At 36.5% G+C, this 18,611-nt stretch overlaps 3 protein-coding genes across 5 annotated transcripts in view; 1 reads left to right on the top strand and 2 right to left on the bottom strand.

The window, feature by feature from the left end:
• Positions 1-414: 414 nt before the first annotated feature.
• Positions 415-5,967, bottom strand: LOC116853818 (dosage compensation regulator). 2 transcript variants are annotated; one of them, XM_032835064.1, is made up of 9 exons: positions 5,612-5,967; positions 5,037-5,538; positions 4,363-4,409; positions 4,051-4,286; positions 2,279-3,920; positions 1,839-2,206; positions 1,478-1,747; positions 1,147-1,392; positions 415-979 (listed from the first exon to the last, which is right to left on the bottom strand). In XM_032835064.1, exons 1-9 carry the CDS (start codon positions 5,688-5,690, stop codon positions 671-673), a joined length of 3,699 nt encoding a protein of 1,232 aa, XP_032690955.1. In that variant the 5' UTR covers positions 5,691-5,967; the 3' UTR covers positions 415-670. The 2 variants fall into 2 exon arrangements, with proteins under 2 accessions (XP_032690955.1, XP_032690956.1); XM_032835065.1 differs by lacking the exons at positions 5,037-5,538; positions 5,612-5,967 and adding an exon at positions 4,703-4,965.
• A 273-nt stretch (positions 5,968-6,240) lies between these two features.
• LOC116853820 (protein regulator of cytokinesis 1-like) lies at positions 6,241-9,328 on the bottom strand. The gene is made up of 2 exons (XM_032835072.1): positions 9,180-9,328; positions 6,241-9,108 (listed from the first exon to the last, which is right to left on the bottom strand). The coding sequence occupies exon 2, from the start codon at positions 9,085-9,087 to the stop codon at positions 7,168-7,170; it is 1,920 nt and encodes a 639-aa protein (XP_032690963.1). The 5' UTR covers positions 9,088-9,108; positions 9,180-9,328; the 3' UTR covers positions 6,241-7,167.
• An 86-nt stretch (positions 9,329-9,414) lies between these two features.
• LOC116853817 (centromere-associated protein E-like) overlaps positions 9,415-18,611 on the top strand; it is a 16,656-nt gene continuing 7,459 nt past the window's right edge. Inside the window, exons 1-10 of one of the 2 annotated variants that reach the window (XM_032835062.1) lie at positions 9,415-9,866; positions 10,023-10,232; positions 10,330-12,087; positions 12,172-12,394; positions 12,581-13,083; positions 13,161-13,384; positions 13,450-14,898; positions 15,198-15,361; positions 15,690-15,856; positions 15,928-18,611. The exon at positions 15,928-18,611 is cut by the window's right edge and continues 1,253 nt beyond it. In XM_032835062.1, coding sequence (XP_032690953.1) covers positions 10,101-10,232; positions 10,330-12,087; positions 12,172-12,394; positions 12,581-13,083; positions 13,161-13,384; positions 13,450-14,898; positions 15,198-15,361; positions 15,690-15,856; positions 15,928-18,611 — 7,304 coding nt within the window. In that variant the 5' untranslated portion in view covers positions 9,415-9,866; positions 10,023-10,100. Of the gene's footprint in view, positions 9,944-10,022; positions 10,233-10,329; positions 12,088-12,171; positions 12,395-12,580; positions 13,084-13,160; positions 13,385-13,449; positions 14,899-15,197; positions 15,362-15,689; positions 15,857-15,927 lie in introns of both variants that reach the window. The other variant, XM_032835063.1, reaches the window with a different exon arrangement.

Here is an 18,611-nt window from a genome sequence, read left to right as displayed (position 1 = left end):
GCGCAATTATAATCGCTTTCAAACAAGCCGGAATGTTAGTGATAGAGTAAATTTGTTTGTCACTCTTATGTATGTGCCTTAATTCAATCGATATAATAAGAACTGTCACTTGAGGAAAATATATATATATATATATATATATATATATATATATATATATATATATATATATATATATATATATATATATATATATCATATTTATATTTATTAATATATAATTACATACTGCACATCAAGAGAATTGTTTTAGCATCATAACTAATCATTTATATAACCATTAATCTCACATATATATGCTTAAGGTTAAAAATCATATATAAAAAAAAAAAGAAGAAATACTTAAGCTATATTTAAATTGCTATGTCAGTGCATATATGACGTATGTGGAACACTGATTAAATATTTCTAATGTAGAAAATAAAACAAATTGTAATCACACATCATATAAATAGTTATATTCCACATTACATGATTACCTAATTTACCTAAAAATCTAACTTTACTCTAGCAATGACAGCTATAAATTATTTATGGTGAAGTAAGATTATCTTTGTCTTAAGAAAGAATACAGAAGCAGAAAGGAATGGCTAATAAAAATCCTGCCGCAGTAAACTGCGATAAGGCTCCTATTAGCTCATTCTTCCTGCTAGATAGATTTAATAATAAATTAGTAACGCCCGCGAAATCCATCACTATTGCCTCGGTATCCTCCTCGACCGCGCCCTCCACTCATTCCATATCCCCTGTTGTTATAGTTGTTATAGCCTCCTCTGTATCCGCTATAGTTCCCATGATTATTGCTACTGAATGAATTGCGGTAGTTATCTCCGCGCATTAATTTTGGAGGGTTGTTATAGTTGGAAGGTTGAAAATCAAGTCGCGGTGGGCGACGTGATTGAAAACCGCCACCAGTTATCTGTTCCAATTCATAACGGCAAGCGTTCATACCACATAAAGACTTGATCACGTCCAGCACCTGATAACAAGAATGACATATAATTATTCTTATATCAATATAATTATTTAAAAAAAAAAAGATTCTTATTATTGGAAATATTATTACGTTAAATATCACAAACTCTCATTGTAATCTTTTGTTAAATATTACTTATGTCATAAATATATAATTAATGATATTCTTACTTTCTCTTCGATAGGGCTCAACTCTAGAATTGTTTCAGGATCCTTAGATGCCCTTACGACAAGACTTTCTAAAGCAGGTCGTAGAGCGACAATCGCTGCAGCGTGTTCCGGATTCATATCCAAATTGATCCAGTTGTCCAATCTTATCACACCGTCTATGTATTCCACCTTTCGGGAGCCGAATAATAATAGATGTATAGGCGACACCATGGTCATTTGCTTACAAGACACGGCTCTAGTACGAATCTGATAACGAGAGAAGGTAGCGGTAAGTAAGCAGGCATCAAATTACTTATCGTATATCGTCCATATTATCTCTACTGATATTTACTTTTTCCCCGAACACGAAAAACGGAAACGGAAAGTTCTGTTCATAGTTGCTGCAGTTCACCGACGTCTTGTGAATCAACGCGGCTTTCGATTCCGTGGTAAGAACCTTCCGTTTCTCCTTATGATAACACACGTTGGGATAGAGACCCATGCACAATAATGCGGTAATTGTGTCAAGACGGGCATCCGAGCCAGCTTGATAATTTAACGGTGTTGGACATAGAGTTTCTTCGGGAAAACCAGCGCTTTGCAGCAACGCTTGTAATTGATTCTACAAGCAGAAACATTTATCATTACTGACACGTATGCGAGAAACAACGTCGCCGCGCGACATTCGATAAATGATCGATTTAGTTACCAACCTTAGCTTCCCACGTTATACGTAAAGTAGGCAAGCTCAAATTCTTCGTTTCGCAGAACATTTGTTCCGCGTAATCGCCGCCAGTTCTCGCTTCCTCCCACGCCCGAAAAGCGTGCAGCATCGCGACGTGGTCGCTGTATCTCGCGCCAGCAAACCATTTTTGCTGCATAGTTAATCTCCTCACGTCGGGACCCATGTTGTATACTTCGGGAAAGGTGGTGCTGTTGGCAGCCATAGTCGAGAGCGCATCACCAACGCGAAACATACATCCCAAGATCATCATCTTCCCCAGACGCGGTTCTATCGGTAAGCGTGCCAGAATCTTACCAAGAGGGGTTAATTCGTCGTTATTGTCTAAGCACTTCATTTCTGTGAAAAGATCTCGTAAGTAGAGTGACTCTAAAGAAAAAGTAAAGATATGTTGCAAAGTGAGAGATATACCTCTTAACATAACTTCCGCCTCGATCACTGCGTCGATAGGAGGTGGCTCGATTGCCTTCGACAAGAATTGCCCGATATTGCCTAATCTCAACAGTTTAATACTCAAGGCTAGTTCGTGCAAAGGTGTCCTGAACATTTCTGGTGTCATATGTTCGTCCATCTTATTGAATCTGGCTCTTGAGCATAAATGAAAGCAAAAACCGGGTTTAACACGGCCCGCTCTACCCTTGCGTTGTTCCAAATTCGTCTTACTGGCCCAAACAGTCGCGTAATTGGTCATATTGTTGTGAGACGTGAATAGCTTCATTTTGGCTTTACAAGAGTCTATGACGTAAACAATATCATCGATCGTAATTGAAGTTTCTGCGATATTTGTAGACAAGATGATCTTCGTTACGGTAGACGGTACAGGATCAAAGACTTTACGTTGATCTTCCCTAGGTAATTGCGAGTGCAGCGGAATGACGAAATAGGACGATCCACCGAAGACAGGGTGCTGCTGAAGATGCTTCATTAGCGCGAATATCAAATTCCAGCCGGGAAGGAAGATCAGCACGGCGCCTGGAATATCTTGTGTCTTTATGTATTTCAACAACGTCTCTATTAGTTCGAAGCTTATCTCCTTCTCCGTTAACTGCGCCATAGCATTTTTCGTTTGGAACGTATATTTGTCATCAATGACTTTGTTCAAATTTTCGTCTGGTTCTGTGTCCAACGGTAAATCGTCTGTATCCTTTGACTTACGTTTGCCCGAAATCATCGGTGGGACGAACTTCGTCAATTGTATACAATCCTCTAAGAAAAATTGTTGCACGGGATACGCTCTACCAGGTATCTCTATCACAGGACAATTGTTGAAGTAGTCGCTGAACAGCGTGGTATCGATCGTAGCCGACATAAGAATAAGTCTGAGATCGGGATACATGTGTATCATATCTCTAAGTACTACCATGATAAAATCAGAATTGACATCCCTCTCATGAATCTCATCTACGATAACGTGCGACACGCCTCGAAGACCACCTTCCAACTTTCGCAAGAGTACTCCTACGGTACAAAACATTATACTGGCGTAAGGTCTCGGCAAACAGGATTCAAATCTCACAGAATATCCAACCGATTGTGCCAAACTCTCGCATCTCTCTGCAGCGACTCTGTCGGCTACGGACACCGCCGAGATTCGTCTGGGTTGGGTGACAACTATACTGCAATATGCGCCTTGGCTGGACGCGATGTAATCGTCTAGAATAAACTGGCAAACTTGCGTAGTTTTGCCGCAACCCGTGTTACCGCGTATAATGACAATCGGATTTTCATTAATAGCGGTCATAATTTCGCTTTTCTTGAAGAAAACAGGCAAGCTCGATCTAGCTTTGATTCTCGCCTGCAAGTTGGAATCATCTTGCAACTTGACCCGTTGTTCATTCATCAGATCTTCCGATAATTTATCTAAAGACGTCGTTGCCAAAGGTCCTTCGTCGATATTACATCCCGTCCATGGATTCCAATTTGGCTGAGGTGGTGACCAGCTTACAACACCAGCAGGTTGTGGCACAGATGATTTAAAATCATCCAAGACTTGATTTGTCAACAAAGATATACCACCAATACTTGAGTGATTACGTTCCATTTTTGGTGAATGCTATATTATATGAATAAATACTTTAGTTTTAATCATTAATCTAATTAGACCTAATCTAATTTAGTAAAAACAGCAAACTATAATGCACATAACACAATTTGTAACATATCAATTAAATGATGATCAATACCTTGATAATATTAATTGGTTCTATCTCCAACTTTGTTAGTAATTCATGGATTTGATTTTCTAGATCTGGTGATATTTTAACAGGATAAGGTTTCAGTAATTCAGTATCTTTATTCTTCTTTAATGTACCGCTAAATGCTTCAATGACACCTAAGTGGTATAATTGACGAACAATAGACAAAGCACAACTTTTTGAAGCTGTTTGCTTATTTGATCCTGTTTCACGACCAGTGATACCTAATGCATATTATAACATTACATAATTTTGATCTAATATATGATTCAATATTTCTATATGTGAAAATTAACATACTTCGTCCAAGTTGGGCAACATAAATCGACATTTCTGCCATAAAACTCCTGTGAAAGATACGTTTTATTATAAACATATATATAAACAACATACATATTATGCATTATCACTGCAATTAATAATTAAGGGAACAAAAGAATCAAATGATTTTTTATAGAATTTGCTGAAAACAAGGATATATATATATATATATATATATATATATATATATATATATATATAAAAAGAAATATATATATATAAAGAAATATTTAATCATGTCACTATCTGAAACAATTGAGTTTATATTGTTTGTTTTATTTATTCCCTTAATTAATTGACACAGATAAAAATAACTTACCATTTGAAGATGTCACAGACGACCAGATTGGAGTACATTGAAAAAAGTTCCTTGGGATAATTGCACCAAAACCATTATTAAATTTCACTTTAATAAAAGTTTTGGTAATAAGTACCATCACCGTTATCTGTGCACAAGAGAGTTAATAACTGCTCTCTTGCACCAGCTTTGGATGTGCATAAGCGAATAATGTACTCCAAAGTGGTCTTGTAAAATTTCAAATGGCACAACAATCAATAATCTTTTGGAAGGCAATCACAAAATATAAGTTCAACTAATGTCACTGCATTGTAACTCCAGTCCTAGAAAAGGACTCCATTGCAAGACACCATACCTCGTGTGATCTGGACCAACCGGAGTATACTTGTAATCTGTGTTAATTTTGTTAGTTTGCATAAACTGGTGGAGTTTGGATTTTGCATTCTCAATTGTCCAATTGCCATGTATGCCAGAATTCACATCAACATCCTCTGCATCTTCCACCTTCTTCTGGTCCGCCAATCTGTCCATGTATGTGTAGTTACTCTGACCATGTTCATTATAAGGTCTGTAAGCTTGACCAATGTCATTTGGTCCCATGCCTCCTTGGTAGACTGATTTTACTGGCATTGAGATTGGATCATTCGTATTGCCATCATTTGATGATGCAGCTTGCACCGTTGGATTTTCTCTTGGTACATCGTTCGAGTTCACACGACCCGTACGAACTAAGTAATTAACGTAATCTTTGGCAGCGTTGCCTTGTGCGTCTTTTTTATTAGTAGAATTGCCTGCGCCGACATAGTCAAATCCGGGTATTCGCAGCTCGCAAAGAAAGCGCTGTCTATGCTTCGGTCCTGTGATACATAAAAGTTACACATATAATTTTGTAGCAAAATGATAACCTAACTTTTCCAGCACTGATATTACCTGTTGGACGAACGTCGAACTGCGGTTCTTTACCGTTCTTTGCGCACCATTGGTGAAAAAAGGATTTTATATCACCCATTTCCGATTTTCTCGTTGCTGCAGCACTTTATTCGTTAGTTGAAAACAAGATCTTCCCAGACAATCAGCCACGAAATTCTATCCAACAAATCCTAACGAGAGTTCGCTTCGAAAAGAACGAATGCGTCCACCCAACCTTCCTTCTTTCCTTCCTTCCTCCTCACTCTCTTTCTCTCTCTCTCTCTCTCTTTCTGGTTGTAGACCTTTCTCAGTGGCCCTTTCACCATCCCTTCCTTCCTTCAATATATGGCTCCAGGCACATCTGCCCCAACGCCATCTACCACGTCCACCCAACCTAGGCTGCGTTCCGAAATTTACTTCCAGTACTGAAAATCTATAGTTCATGTCACATATACTATAGAATTTCAGTACTGGTGAATTTCGGAACGCAGCCCTAATCTACTATAATCCAACTATCTCCCGTATCAAACGCCAGAGTGCGCTATTAATATTTCAAATAATATGCTTTTGCTTTGTTATATTTGAAAAAATATAGTATATTTTATAATAGATTTATATTTTAGTATATTTATTGAGGAATCTTAATAGCATTATCTTGTGCATCCTTTTTATTTATGCTAAAACCGTTGTTAGTATTTACGAAAATACATTGTATCTTTTTAACATTATTATAGATCTTATCTACATTAAAGTTACATGTGTTAAAGCTACAGTAACATTTCTGCCTTATTTTCTTTCTCCATACAATCTAATTACATATACAAATACAAACACGTAAATACAATCCGCGATGTATACAATGTAATTATAAATAATGTTTATAACCTATGTTATTTTTTACCTAACAACTGTTAAATCTAGTTTTGTTGAGACAAATAACAACTTCGATGATACAATGAGATATTGTATATTAATAATATACATTTTTCTCCGTTTAATATATATTGTTTAATATATATTAAAATGTAATCAGAAAAAATATCGGGTTGTATCATACATTTCTTAAAAAAATATTTGAAGTATCACTATAAATAATTATTGAAAAGGTTTTGTGCAAAGTATTGTTCAGAAAGGACAAGAATCATATTTCTCTTGTTGCCTTAAAGTAAAAAAAGAAAAGTAGATTGAATTATTGTTGAATTGAAGGTGAATATGATAATCACGCAATCACTTCTATTTACTTAATATATATATCAGCTGCATATAAAAATTGCATTGGATTACACTTCTGTTTATTGAAACAGTAATATCGCAAAAAACTGAAGTGTTGCTTTTATCGAACATATTAACGCAAATAATGTATAACGCATATATATTAAGCCAATACTTATAAATTAATCTCCACTGCATATGGCTGTATAAAAAGCAATCTGTATGTTACTTTTAAATTTTACCACAAACAGTGATCTATATTAATTATTTATATTAGCATGATTATGTCGTTAAAATTGAATTACTTTTCAGGTAACTCTCGTAGATAAAATTTATTTTGCGTTTCCATTATCTTAAAAGCATATTTAGATAATAATAGGTAAGTTACTGGGGGCTGTTGCTAATTTAGGAGTATTAATGATTCTAGGGCTATGAGGCGTTTTACGCGTAGAATTGTGAGTGGGAGTCATAAGGGTGGTAAGATTTTTTCTCAACGGTTTCGCAGGCGTTCGCACAGGTGTCTTGATGTTAACCTTAGTGGCATTTTTCAGTATCTGTTCTGGTATCATCGAACTGTGCAATTCTTCTCGGCTTGTCATGTGACCTTGGAATTGATTGTATGTTGTGTCCATTATGCTGTTATTGGCTGACGATGAACCCTTGCTTCTCCTAGGAGTATTCTTATGTCCTTTTTGGGTGTGTTTTGTTAGTCTACCACTCCTTCTTATCTTAGATGCAGAAACAGTAGGCTTATTTTTGTCACCATTTTTGTTTCTGCGTTTCGCCGATGTATTGGGAGATGGGCTGAACAATTTTCGTTTTGATAATCCCAGAACTGGGCCTTTATGAATGCTCAAGTAGGACATACCAGGTGTCCTTTTGGAGCTGTTTAAAGGTGATTTTTTCACAGATTTTTCTTTTGCTTCCCTCCTGCCTTTCCTGATGGTCTCCTTTTCGTGATTGATATCCTCCCATGAATCTGCTAAGATATTTTCCAATGATACACCATAGATAGTAAATGTGCAATTATGTTTGTTCTCATATGTATTTATCAACTGCTTTAATTCTTCTTCCATTTTGGGCAACTTCTTTTGTATCACCTTGCGTTCCTTCTCCTCCATCAACAATTGGCCTCCACGATTATGAAAGCGGTCTGGATTATTTTCTCGCTGAATCAATTCTTTTGTTTTTTTCAAGAGATTTTCACGTTGTTCCAAAAGTTCAAATATCACTTGGTTGTCATTATAAAACTTGCGCAATTTATCCACTTCTATTTCATGCAGTGTCAACAAATCCTCTGTGAATGTATTAGAATGAAATGCTGCAAACGAGTTTCTCTCTGCTTCGCTGTATTTGCACAAGTCCCACAGATTAACCAAATCAAATCTCAACTGCACAACATATTTATAAATATTCTCCTTCTTTTTCTCCTTGCAGCGTTTGATCTCTGCATTTAAAGCATTTACAGTAGCACTACAATAACCAGGATATTTTTCAAGAAACGAGTGACAAGTCTCAGGTTCATCAAGATACTTCCACAATGTCAGTAGATCTTCCTTCATTTTTTCCACATGTTCTTTTGTTTCCTCCACTTGTGTTTTCAGCTGATCCCTGAAATCTCTCAATTTTGTCATGTTGCTTGTATTTAGCACAAACTCCTCAGGACTATCATAAACTAAATGCTCAAATGACGAAGATGGAGTTATATCTAGATCATTCATCATTTTAATTATAGAGCAACGCATATCAGTAAAAACATTCTCCAAACGATTCTTTTCATTCTCTTGTTGTTCAAGATATAACTTAAAACTATTAAGTTCTTCTTCAGTAGGCACGATATTCGTAGTGATGCTTAATCTCTTAGTACCAATCTTTGTGCTGATATCATGTTCCTTTGCCAATAATTCTTTTAACTTCAGCAGGCGTTCTTTCTTCATACGTTCAAGATTTTGCAGATCTGTACGCAACATTTGCTCTACCTTGCTCAAGGGAATTTGATCATAGGTATTGGGTACTGTATCCAGATGCAGTTCTGCGTACAATGCTGTAGTTTGCTTCAACAGGTTCTTTATGCTCTCCAATAGCTGCTGCTGTTTCGTCTGCGACTCAGTTATCATGTCATTCAACAAGTCTTTTATATGACTGTACGCTTGTTCGTAATATATTGCCCGTGTCTCCTTGACATATCCTAAATTTTTCCAAGTATTCTGCAATGTGTTAAGCGCTTCTTCTAGCGTAACAATGGTCTTCTGCCACATCGGCTGCCACTCAGGTTTATCGGTCATCGTTACGAAGTTGTCTTTATTCTGCAGAGAAAAAAATAGCATATAGTAATTTGTAATTATGCACTACACACGCATATATGCTAAATACATACCCGAGTTTTCGCAAAACATCAATTTATTGCACGAAAGAAATACGAGTGTCGCTGTCGTGAGTAACGTGAAAACTAAGCCGTTACCTTTTTGAATTGAAGGACCGGTGGCGCCGTTGTCGCAATATAGAGGTGACACAAGACCAATCAAGCCAATCGTCGTAAGGATACATTGTCAGCGGCTCCTGATTGGTCGAATCAACCGGATCAGTTCAACCGGATGCATATGTCGGGCATACGTCGCGCCGCTGGAATGTGTACGGCGCATACGCGTATACGTCGAGTTTACGCAGTTTTTTTACGGCTATTTGGAACGAGTAGAAGAGGGAGAAAGAGACATCCTGCGGAACGTCAAAATAATACGACCGTACGCGCGACTCAATCATGGTGAAACAATACGCCGGGCGTATTATTATCGTGCGCGTATAATCTGCACGAAAATTGTCATGTGGCATTTTCCGCCAGGTGTACGCGTCTCCTCATGTTTCACCTTCGTATTATTATCGATCATTCACTCGTCAGTGTAGTCCTCGTCGTTGCCATGTTTCATCGCATCGAACAAGTAGCAAGTCCTGTCGTACCACGTGATCGCAGTTTACAAACGACCGTTGTGAGAAACTGCTGAGAACGCTGTGATCGCGTGCGACGTACGCTTGTTAAACATTGCAAAATAATCGATCTCGCGTTTTGGTGAGTCTTTACTTTTTTAAATCGAAATCACAAATGACTGGCAATGTTGCGAGAAGCGTTGACAACGAGACAATTAGGTTAAGCGTAAAGATGTTTTAAACAATCGGAAGGTAATTTTTCAGTACAATCTATTAAAATGGATTGTAATCTTTGTAGCTGCGCAACTTTTGTACGCTCACCACAATTACGTGCACGCATAAGGAATGTGGATAGATAATATATACGTTTTATGGGATGCTATCTACATGGTTGAAGAATGAAGATATGAAGAGTAGTTGCCAGAAAGAGGAGTCTGATAATAAAAAAGGATATGTTTTTTTTTCGGATCCAGATGTTATTGCAAAACGTGCAGAAACCACTGCTATTGTGAGTAGTTTCTACTTCTTCTTTTTAACTTATATAAATAAGTGTATCGTATACATGTATAAATTTGCATATAATCTAAATAATATTTTTATTGCAGGAAGCTCAAATTAGGCGAGATCTTGAAGTACAACATCAAGTTTCTGAAAAACAATCAACTAACTTGCCAGCTCCTGTATCTGGCATAAGAAGTTTAGAAAATTTGCTATCGTATCATCCTATACAGCCATATCCTTTTACATTTATTAGTGCTGTCAAACAAAAACTTGCTTTAGGAGCTCCACCTAATAACAACATAGAAACACATTATTTAAACTCACAGGCAAGAAACAATCTGATATCCCCAGTATTGAAAACAAATCTTAAACAGAATCCATATCAAGTTGTACAAAAAATGGATTTTTTTAAACCACTCAAAGTACCAGATTTGAAAATTTCTCCAAAAACATTGGACTTTTCTAGTAGAGAAAATTCTATTTCAAAAGAGCTGCCTTTAACAAAGTCTGAAATAGCCATAAAAGAATTATCACACGATAGATCAGACAAAACGTCAAAAGTTGGCGAGAAAGTACAAAGGAAATTAGATTTTTCCTCTTCAGATGGACCATCAACCATTAATTGTGAGAGCATAGAACCATTGAAAGCACCAAATGTATCCATAGCTTCTAATCTGAGCAAAAAAAAGGAACACATCAGGGATAGTTCCAGAGAAAAAGAAAATAGATCTAAGAGAATAAAAAAAGATGATTCCTTATGTGCTAAGAAAGATGAGTCTGTACAAGAGCAAGTAAAACGCAGCAGAAGTCCGAGGCATGTCTCTAGAAGAGAAATGGCTGATAGTAGTTTCATAACGACAAGATTGAAGAATGACCGATTATCTTTTCATACTATAAGAAATAATGATTCTATGTCAACAAAATCTAAAATTAAAACTTTTGTAACGTCTACTGCTAAGAAAGATAATGAGAAGAGACAAAGGTCCTTTAATGCACAATCTATAGAATTAGCAAAAGACATTCCTTTAGAATCAAAGGGACGAACGTGTGGTAACAAAGTATCGGATTCTGTATCTTGGAAAATAACAGATAAAGTTACGACGAGAGATAATAGTGGCACGACTGTTTTGTCTAGCAATATTGAAAATAAACCTAAAGATATTTGCCATTTGAGGCAAGTAGAAGACTTAAAATATAAATGTGATTCAGATAATAGACAATTAAAACAAGATAAACCAAATATTATACATAAGGAGCAAATAAAAAGAATATCTGAAAAGGGTAAAACTTTATCTAGTAAAATTGAAGGAAAGATACATAGCATTATTTCTGAACCATCAGATGATGTCGAGTGTACATCTGAAACAAACAGCTCCAAGAATCGTACGAGTGTTTATCCGATAAGTTCTATACAGCAATCAAAGAATGAAGATAGTGAAACAACGGTGGAAAATAAGCAGAACATTAATTCTATGAGATCAGCTAAAATCTCAGAGAATTTGAAATATACAGAACATTCTGTGACACAGTCCACAAGCACAACTGCTAAAAAAGACAAGGAGTCATATTCTCATAGTATCACTACAACTGGACAAACAACTACTAATGATGATACAAATGATGTGGATGTCAGTATATTACCAGAGGAATTGTTCGATCCTAGAAAAATTTCTTTCAGGGATAACAGTTATTCTCAACAAGAAGAATTTCACAATTTAACCACACCAGACAAATCGGATTTTATGCCCAGACATAAACAAAGAAGATATTTTATACAAAGCAGTGATTCAGAAGCAGATGCAAGATGTCCAAAATATAAATCAACAACAAAATCTGAGAAAGAGCAAGAAAAGACACAATTAGTAAGTACAAATATATTGGTACATTTGTTTGTTTACTCATATTAGTGTATATTTGAAAAAGTAAACTCTCATTTTACAATTCAGAGACATCCAGAAGCCCTGCGTATGACATTTCAGGCAGAATGCGAATTCTTAGAATCTCTTAATGAAGTTTACAACAATGCCAATGAAGTTGAAAAATACTTCCACAGTATGAAACGCGAACAAGAAGAGCAGAATCCACAAATAGAAAATGAGAAAAGTGAAGAGATACGAGTTGAAGAAAGTCGAGTGACTGCTACAGTTGATAACGATTTTGTTGAAAATGGTAAGAAGCTATTAGTATATAGTAACTAAAATGTAACTGTAATCTAAAAATATATAGCTGCTATTTGGTCTGTTCTTTCACTCTGCACCAGTGCAGCAGTGCAGAGCAAAAGAACAGACCTATTATAATGTAAATATATAAAAGTACACTAGCATATTATGTTTCTTATGCTATACATTCTTACAGCAACATGGAAACTACTGGACTACGCGAGAAAGGATGTTGCAAATCCGAGAAAATCACACGCATGCGACGACGTGCATTATATTAGGGAGCATTATGCTTTGAACCAAGCAAATATTGATGAAACGAGTGATAATTTTAAAGCCAAAGTTATCAAAGTAGCAGAAGTACAAACTCAAACTGTAAATGATATGGCAACGCAAACGGATGTATACATGGACAAACGGAACGCGCAAAATAAATTATCTGACATTCACATGTACGAACGATCATCCTTAGGAGAGAACGAATGTCCTCATCTGTCTTTAGATTCGGTTGAACAATTCGAAGATTTGGATCAAATAGAAGGGATATCGGTGCCCAGTAGAATAACCATGTCAGAGATTAGTTTACACGAAACTACCTCGTCGATAAAAACAGAAACGGGAAATGAAATTAGTATTTCAACTCGAGACTTAACGTGTTTGGTTAAGAATAAAGAATTTAAGAAGTACTTACAATTACATGTGAGTATACTTCTTATATGTTTGAATCTATGTGTATACATAATTAGATATTGTATCATTCTTACATTTTTTTGTAGTTAGCGCAGCTGATAAGAGATGAAAAACAGAGATATGATAAATTAGAAATGTTATTTAAAGATCACGAGAAGAATTTGAACGATAGAACTAAAAAGTTGGTAAGATTAGAAGAGCAAAAACGTGCATTAAGAGATACAGGACAAGACAGTGAAGTTAGTTCCGTGAAAAAGAAACAGAGAGCTTTACTTTTGAAATTAAAAGAAGAGAAAGATGAGATGAACAGGTATATAGTATTCGCATTTATTATATAAGTACTGTTATATATAAAAAAAAGTTCTTTATTTACAGATTAAAGGAATTGCACGAAATTGCGAGCCAGGAACGAAAGCTTATGTTACAAAAGCAGAGGGACATGTTTAACCCACAATTATCGACAAAAAATATCTTAACAAAATTAAAGAGGAGCGCCGATAGTCAATCACCAAGAAGATCATCAGGTCCTATGAAGGGTTACGATATACGCAGTAATAGTTCTATAAGTTCCTTGATTGATTCAGATAAATCTCAGCACGATCGATCTCAAGCAGACGCACGTCTGCATGCATTCGAGAGCGACATACACTTGTCCAAGCCCGATCTTGCCAAGTCTGATAAATGTGAAAATTTGGCCGAGGAATCTAATACGTCGGCGACCAGATTTGACGATTTGGCTGAAAGTAATGAATCACACGAGGAAAATTCTCTGAAGAAGAAAAACGATATGTCCAAGTATGAGTCAAAGTCTCGAAAATATGAAGAAAAAATGCCCAAGGCGGACATTTTGCGACAAAAGCAGAGTCAGCTCGACCTCGAATCAAAACGAATTCAGAGTCATTCTATGGGTATGAAACGACTTTTGGAAAATCAAAAACCATTTGAGGTATCATCGCCGATATTGGGGTTAGATGCGGTAGTAACTGATCATGTAAAATCGGAATCTGATACGTTAGTGGAAGAATTATCTAAAAAATCGAAAATATCGCAAGTAGTAAACCCTTTTGTTCAGATGGCGACAGTCTCAAAAGAGAAAGAGCTGGCTGTCAATATTGCAACGATCAATAGCGAATCTATAGAAGAACTAAATTCAAAGATACAAGACACTGTTTCGAAAGCAACAAAATCGTCGCAAGTTTCTGAAGATATATTACAAACAAATAACACTAAGAACTCGAAAAAGATTGATAAATCAATTAGTGATAGGGATCATGTTTCTAAGAAATTGCAGCATAGCATCGAGTTAAAAGCAAGCTCCAAACGCAAAAGTTCCAAGCATCAGAAAACAAAATCATCTTCCAATATATTAATGGAAAATCTATTGCGATCCAAAGCTAGTTCTCACGTATCAGAGAAGTTTGTCAAACATCATGATAAACGAACAAGAATGGAGAGTGAGCTGCCTCAGTTAGACAACAATAACGAAAGTTCAATCTTGGACCAATTGGATCTTAACGAAAGTCAAAATTCACTTCAGGAGCTAGTTAGACATTCAAAAGAAGTGAAAGATAAGAACTTGAAGTTACTAAGTGAGGCAATTAACGATTATAACGAAAGTAAGGAGAATGTATCCAGTCAAGAATCGGACAGAAAACTCGAAAACAATGAACATTCATTTAGGAACGAACAGGCTGTTCAAAATATATCCACGTCTCAATTTAGTGCTCTTACAATTTCCCATCACAGCTCTGAGGAAAGCGAGAAAAATCTCTCCGTAGTCCTTAGACCGCAAAATAGAAATTTTAAAGCAAAGAAGTTTGGACAGTAAGTAACATAAGTAACATGTATACACGCGAATGTAATGTTATTTTTTCCTCTCTGCTTCGATGTTATGTGTGTCTTTTCGAAATACCATTAAACGCGATATGAGATCCGTCCTGCTAATAATATCTTGAATCACTAAAGTCATATGTTGGGTGGTCTAATAATAAACTGTACATTCACACCGCATCAAGTAAAGCATTGTAAAAATAGATTCTATGCAGAAGCAATCCGCATGTCAGGCATGCACGCACGTATTCAAAATATTCTTAGGTCCGTACATACTTGTTCGTTATCCTCAGAATCTTAACTGCACGTGAAACTGCGCTTGCATCGCGGAAGAATACCGTCGAGGACTGGATGGCGTGGCACACAAGGTTAAGAGCAGAAGAGGAACGTGTGAATCGCATGGAGCAAGCGGCATTGAAAATTGTCGCGGCAACATCTAACGTCTTATCTCAGCAAGGTAATATGGTGTGCACACATTACACATTGTATACAGTTTATACTGTATACTGTTTAGAAAATGATTTTAGAGTGATTACATCGTAATAGTGATATATGCAAGTAATTTAAAAGATACAGATGCCTTGTGTATTATGAAGAACAAAATCTTAACTATTTTGAACTTTTTTTTTTTTAAAGAAAGATCGATTTCTCTTAGTTTGTTCGAAAATATCGTCTAATTCTTTCTGGTTTCCATTAAATATCGATTAAGTATCAAATAAGAGCATAACTTCTACATATTTCAAAATTTCATTTGCAATTAGAGAGTCACACGCGTCCTTTTGTAGATACCACTGTTTCGTCTGATATGAGCGACGTTGAGGGAAGAATAGAAATTCTTACTGAGAAATTGGCGGAACGACGTGTAGAGATGTCGCGTTTAAAAAAAGAAGCGAGAAAGCAGGCCAAGCAAAGACTACGTGCTATGGAAGCAAATCTACTAAATCAAATTAAGGTAAGTGCACGTGAAAGATAATATTATCAAGATTGTATTTTTTATAAAACGTCTCTTTTTCTATTTGACAGAAGTATGACACGACTATCCACGAGATGCGCAAGAAGTTAGAATCGAAGAAAGCTATTAAAGACAGTGATAAGTTAGCTATAGAGCCAAAGTCGTTGGCTGACTTCAAAGTACCTGAAATACCGCTCAAGAGAATACAAGACCTCTACAAGAGCAGCGATCTGCTGAGATCTAGGTCGGAGTCTGACCTTTTGTCAACGAAGAATCAGCAGAGGGATTTGTTGAAGATTGTGACTGCCGCAATATACGATGATAGGCACGAGAGGAACAGTTATCAGAAATCTGCGAGATCCACGGATATCAAAAGCACGAACGCTTCGGAATCAAAGAGTACGGATACTAATCGAAGCGCCCGGTCTATGTTTGAAGAATGTACATCCACAGAAATCAGCAGTAAACTTCAAGCAGCTACTTCAGCGTCGTCGAATGATGCACGTCCCGAAAAATACATTGTTCCTGCATTACACACGGACAAGAAGCAGCTCGTAGAATCCGTTACTATTGAGACAAAACAAAATAGCATATTGCATGATGCAGAAAATATTCAAACGATTATCAGTACGGTTCGGTCAGAATTGGGGATGCAGACGATATCAGATGTCAAAGATCACAGTACCATTAACACCGAGTCAGCGAACAACAGTCCAGTTAGTCGTACCAGCATTGATCGTTCTCAGTCAAAGACTTTCGCGAACCAATCTGAAATTCTTGAGGAAATGGGTAATGTTGACTACTCAAAATCTGTTCCGAGCAAGTCCGACTATTCGACGGAAAACGCTGCTGGTTCTCACGATATACTCACCTTCTCAAAAAAACTAGATTCCTTACAGCTAAATAATAAGAATTTGAACGAGAATATAAGCTCTCTGGAAAATGGGCTGAAAGTGCTTTCAGAGATGATGTCGCGTTTCAGTAATAAAACGAATAAGGAGTTCAAAGTAGATAACGATGAAAGAAGTACATCCCAAGATATTTCGGAGATAATGTCCAAGTCAGTTTTCAGCGACAGAGTCGCTCATATTGAGGATAAAGAGAAGGAAGTGGTATCGTCCGAGGAAGAAGTTAATACTGAATCTCCTTCCATTTTGATAAGTGAAAGAAGATCTAAATCCTCTAACGATTTAAGCCATGATAAATATATATCGGAGAGAGCAGATAATGACATTTCGACAGTAATATCGGGAGTAACACCCACCCCCTCCAATGTGGCTTACGAGATTGATTACGAAGCCAAGAGCAAAGAGATCATGAATGAAATTGAAAAATCCATATTGTCGGAGCACAATAAAGTAGTACGTGGTGATTATAATGTGAGCTCGGTATTAGAAAATGATATGCAAAACTTGCGTAAGGATAATGAAGAACTGTTGAACGATCTGATCTCATTGGAGCTCGATGTAAAATCGATTTCCGAGATTCTCTCCAAAGTATCGGAAAGTAGGAAAAGTCTTAATCACGCGACAAACAGCGCAACACAGATCATTGGTGGCTCGAAAGAAAACGCAAGTGTGCAAAGCGATCTAAACGAAGCATATATAGAAGAGGAGCTCATAACGGATCAAGCAAGTATAATTCATTCACCGAAGTTCTCCGAACGATCGAGCGCTATATCGACGAATTCTCCCATTGTTGCTGGTCACCGTTCGAAGGAAAGCTACGAAACAAATTCACAGAAAACACATAGCTCACATACAAATCAAACTTCACACATTGTCACCAGCGGAGACTTGAAGTCATCAGAGAAGAATCTTGAATTATTAGGAATCGAAATTAGTAACATTGATGACACGGGAATATCAAGTAATTTGCAGCGCGTTAAAGATATTCAAACGTCGATGCCCGACAATACTGTAAATTCGACAATAACAGTATCTAATGTCGAACAAGATCAATCGCATACAATTAGCGCGGGAAATATTTCTCGGGACAAAGACGATTGGGCGACATCTGATTCATTCGAGGTACCTCAGAGCGAAATTAGCACTGGAGTGGTAGAAGAAGAAAAAGAGGACTCAGAATCCGAAAACTTGGATCATATGGACGACATTTCGAACAGTTTCACGAAAGGAAAGGGCGCATCGAGCATTGAAGCTGCAAATCAAAATATCAAAGTGAGTTCGGAAAGTTATGTAGATATTTCGACATTTGTTCCAAAGGAAGAATCTACCAATAACGAGATACGTGATATTGTACTTACAAACATGATAATGGTACCTTACGTGATGAAAAATGACGACGAACTTGACGACATATTGGATATAATTGCTAAAGAAAACAATCAGAAAAAAAGCATTCCTGATAACGAAAGCGAAAAGTTTACTAACATAATCTCTGATTCCGTAACTGACTTTTTACTTACTGACTTAGAGAAGATTGAGAATATTGAATATATTGTTGATGATAATAAGAAAAACATAAGTAATCTTAAAGGAATTTCATTTAGTAATAAAAGAGGTATCACTCTAAAGCGATGTGAAGCAATTTCAATATTTAATGACGAGATACAAAATAAAATAAATATAAAAGATATAAGCGAAAGTAATATAGTCTCCGTGAATAAATCTAAAGATGATAAATCTATTAATCGTAAAGAAGCAATAGATATTTCGTCGCAAGCGGTCGATAAGACTGGCGATAAATCTGCCATTAAAATAAAATTACATGTTAATTACACGGAAATTGACGA

The sequence above is a fragment of the Odontomachus brunneus genome, unplaced genomic scaffold, assembly GCF_010583005.1.
Source record: "Odontomachus brunneus isolate Ranch 3 - 2012 unplaced genomic scaffold, Obru_v1 Obru_scaffold_006, whole genome shotgun sequence".
Lineage (NCBI taxonomy): Eukaryota > Metazoa > Arthropoda > Insecta > Hymenoptera > Formicidae > Odontomachus > Odontomachus brunneus.
The sequence above is the reverse complement of the archived record's forward strand: the minus strand, read 5'-3'. Positions and strand labels throughout refer to the sequence as shown.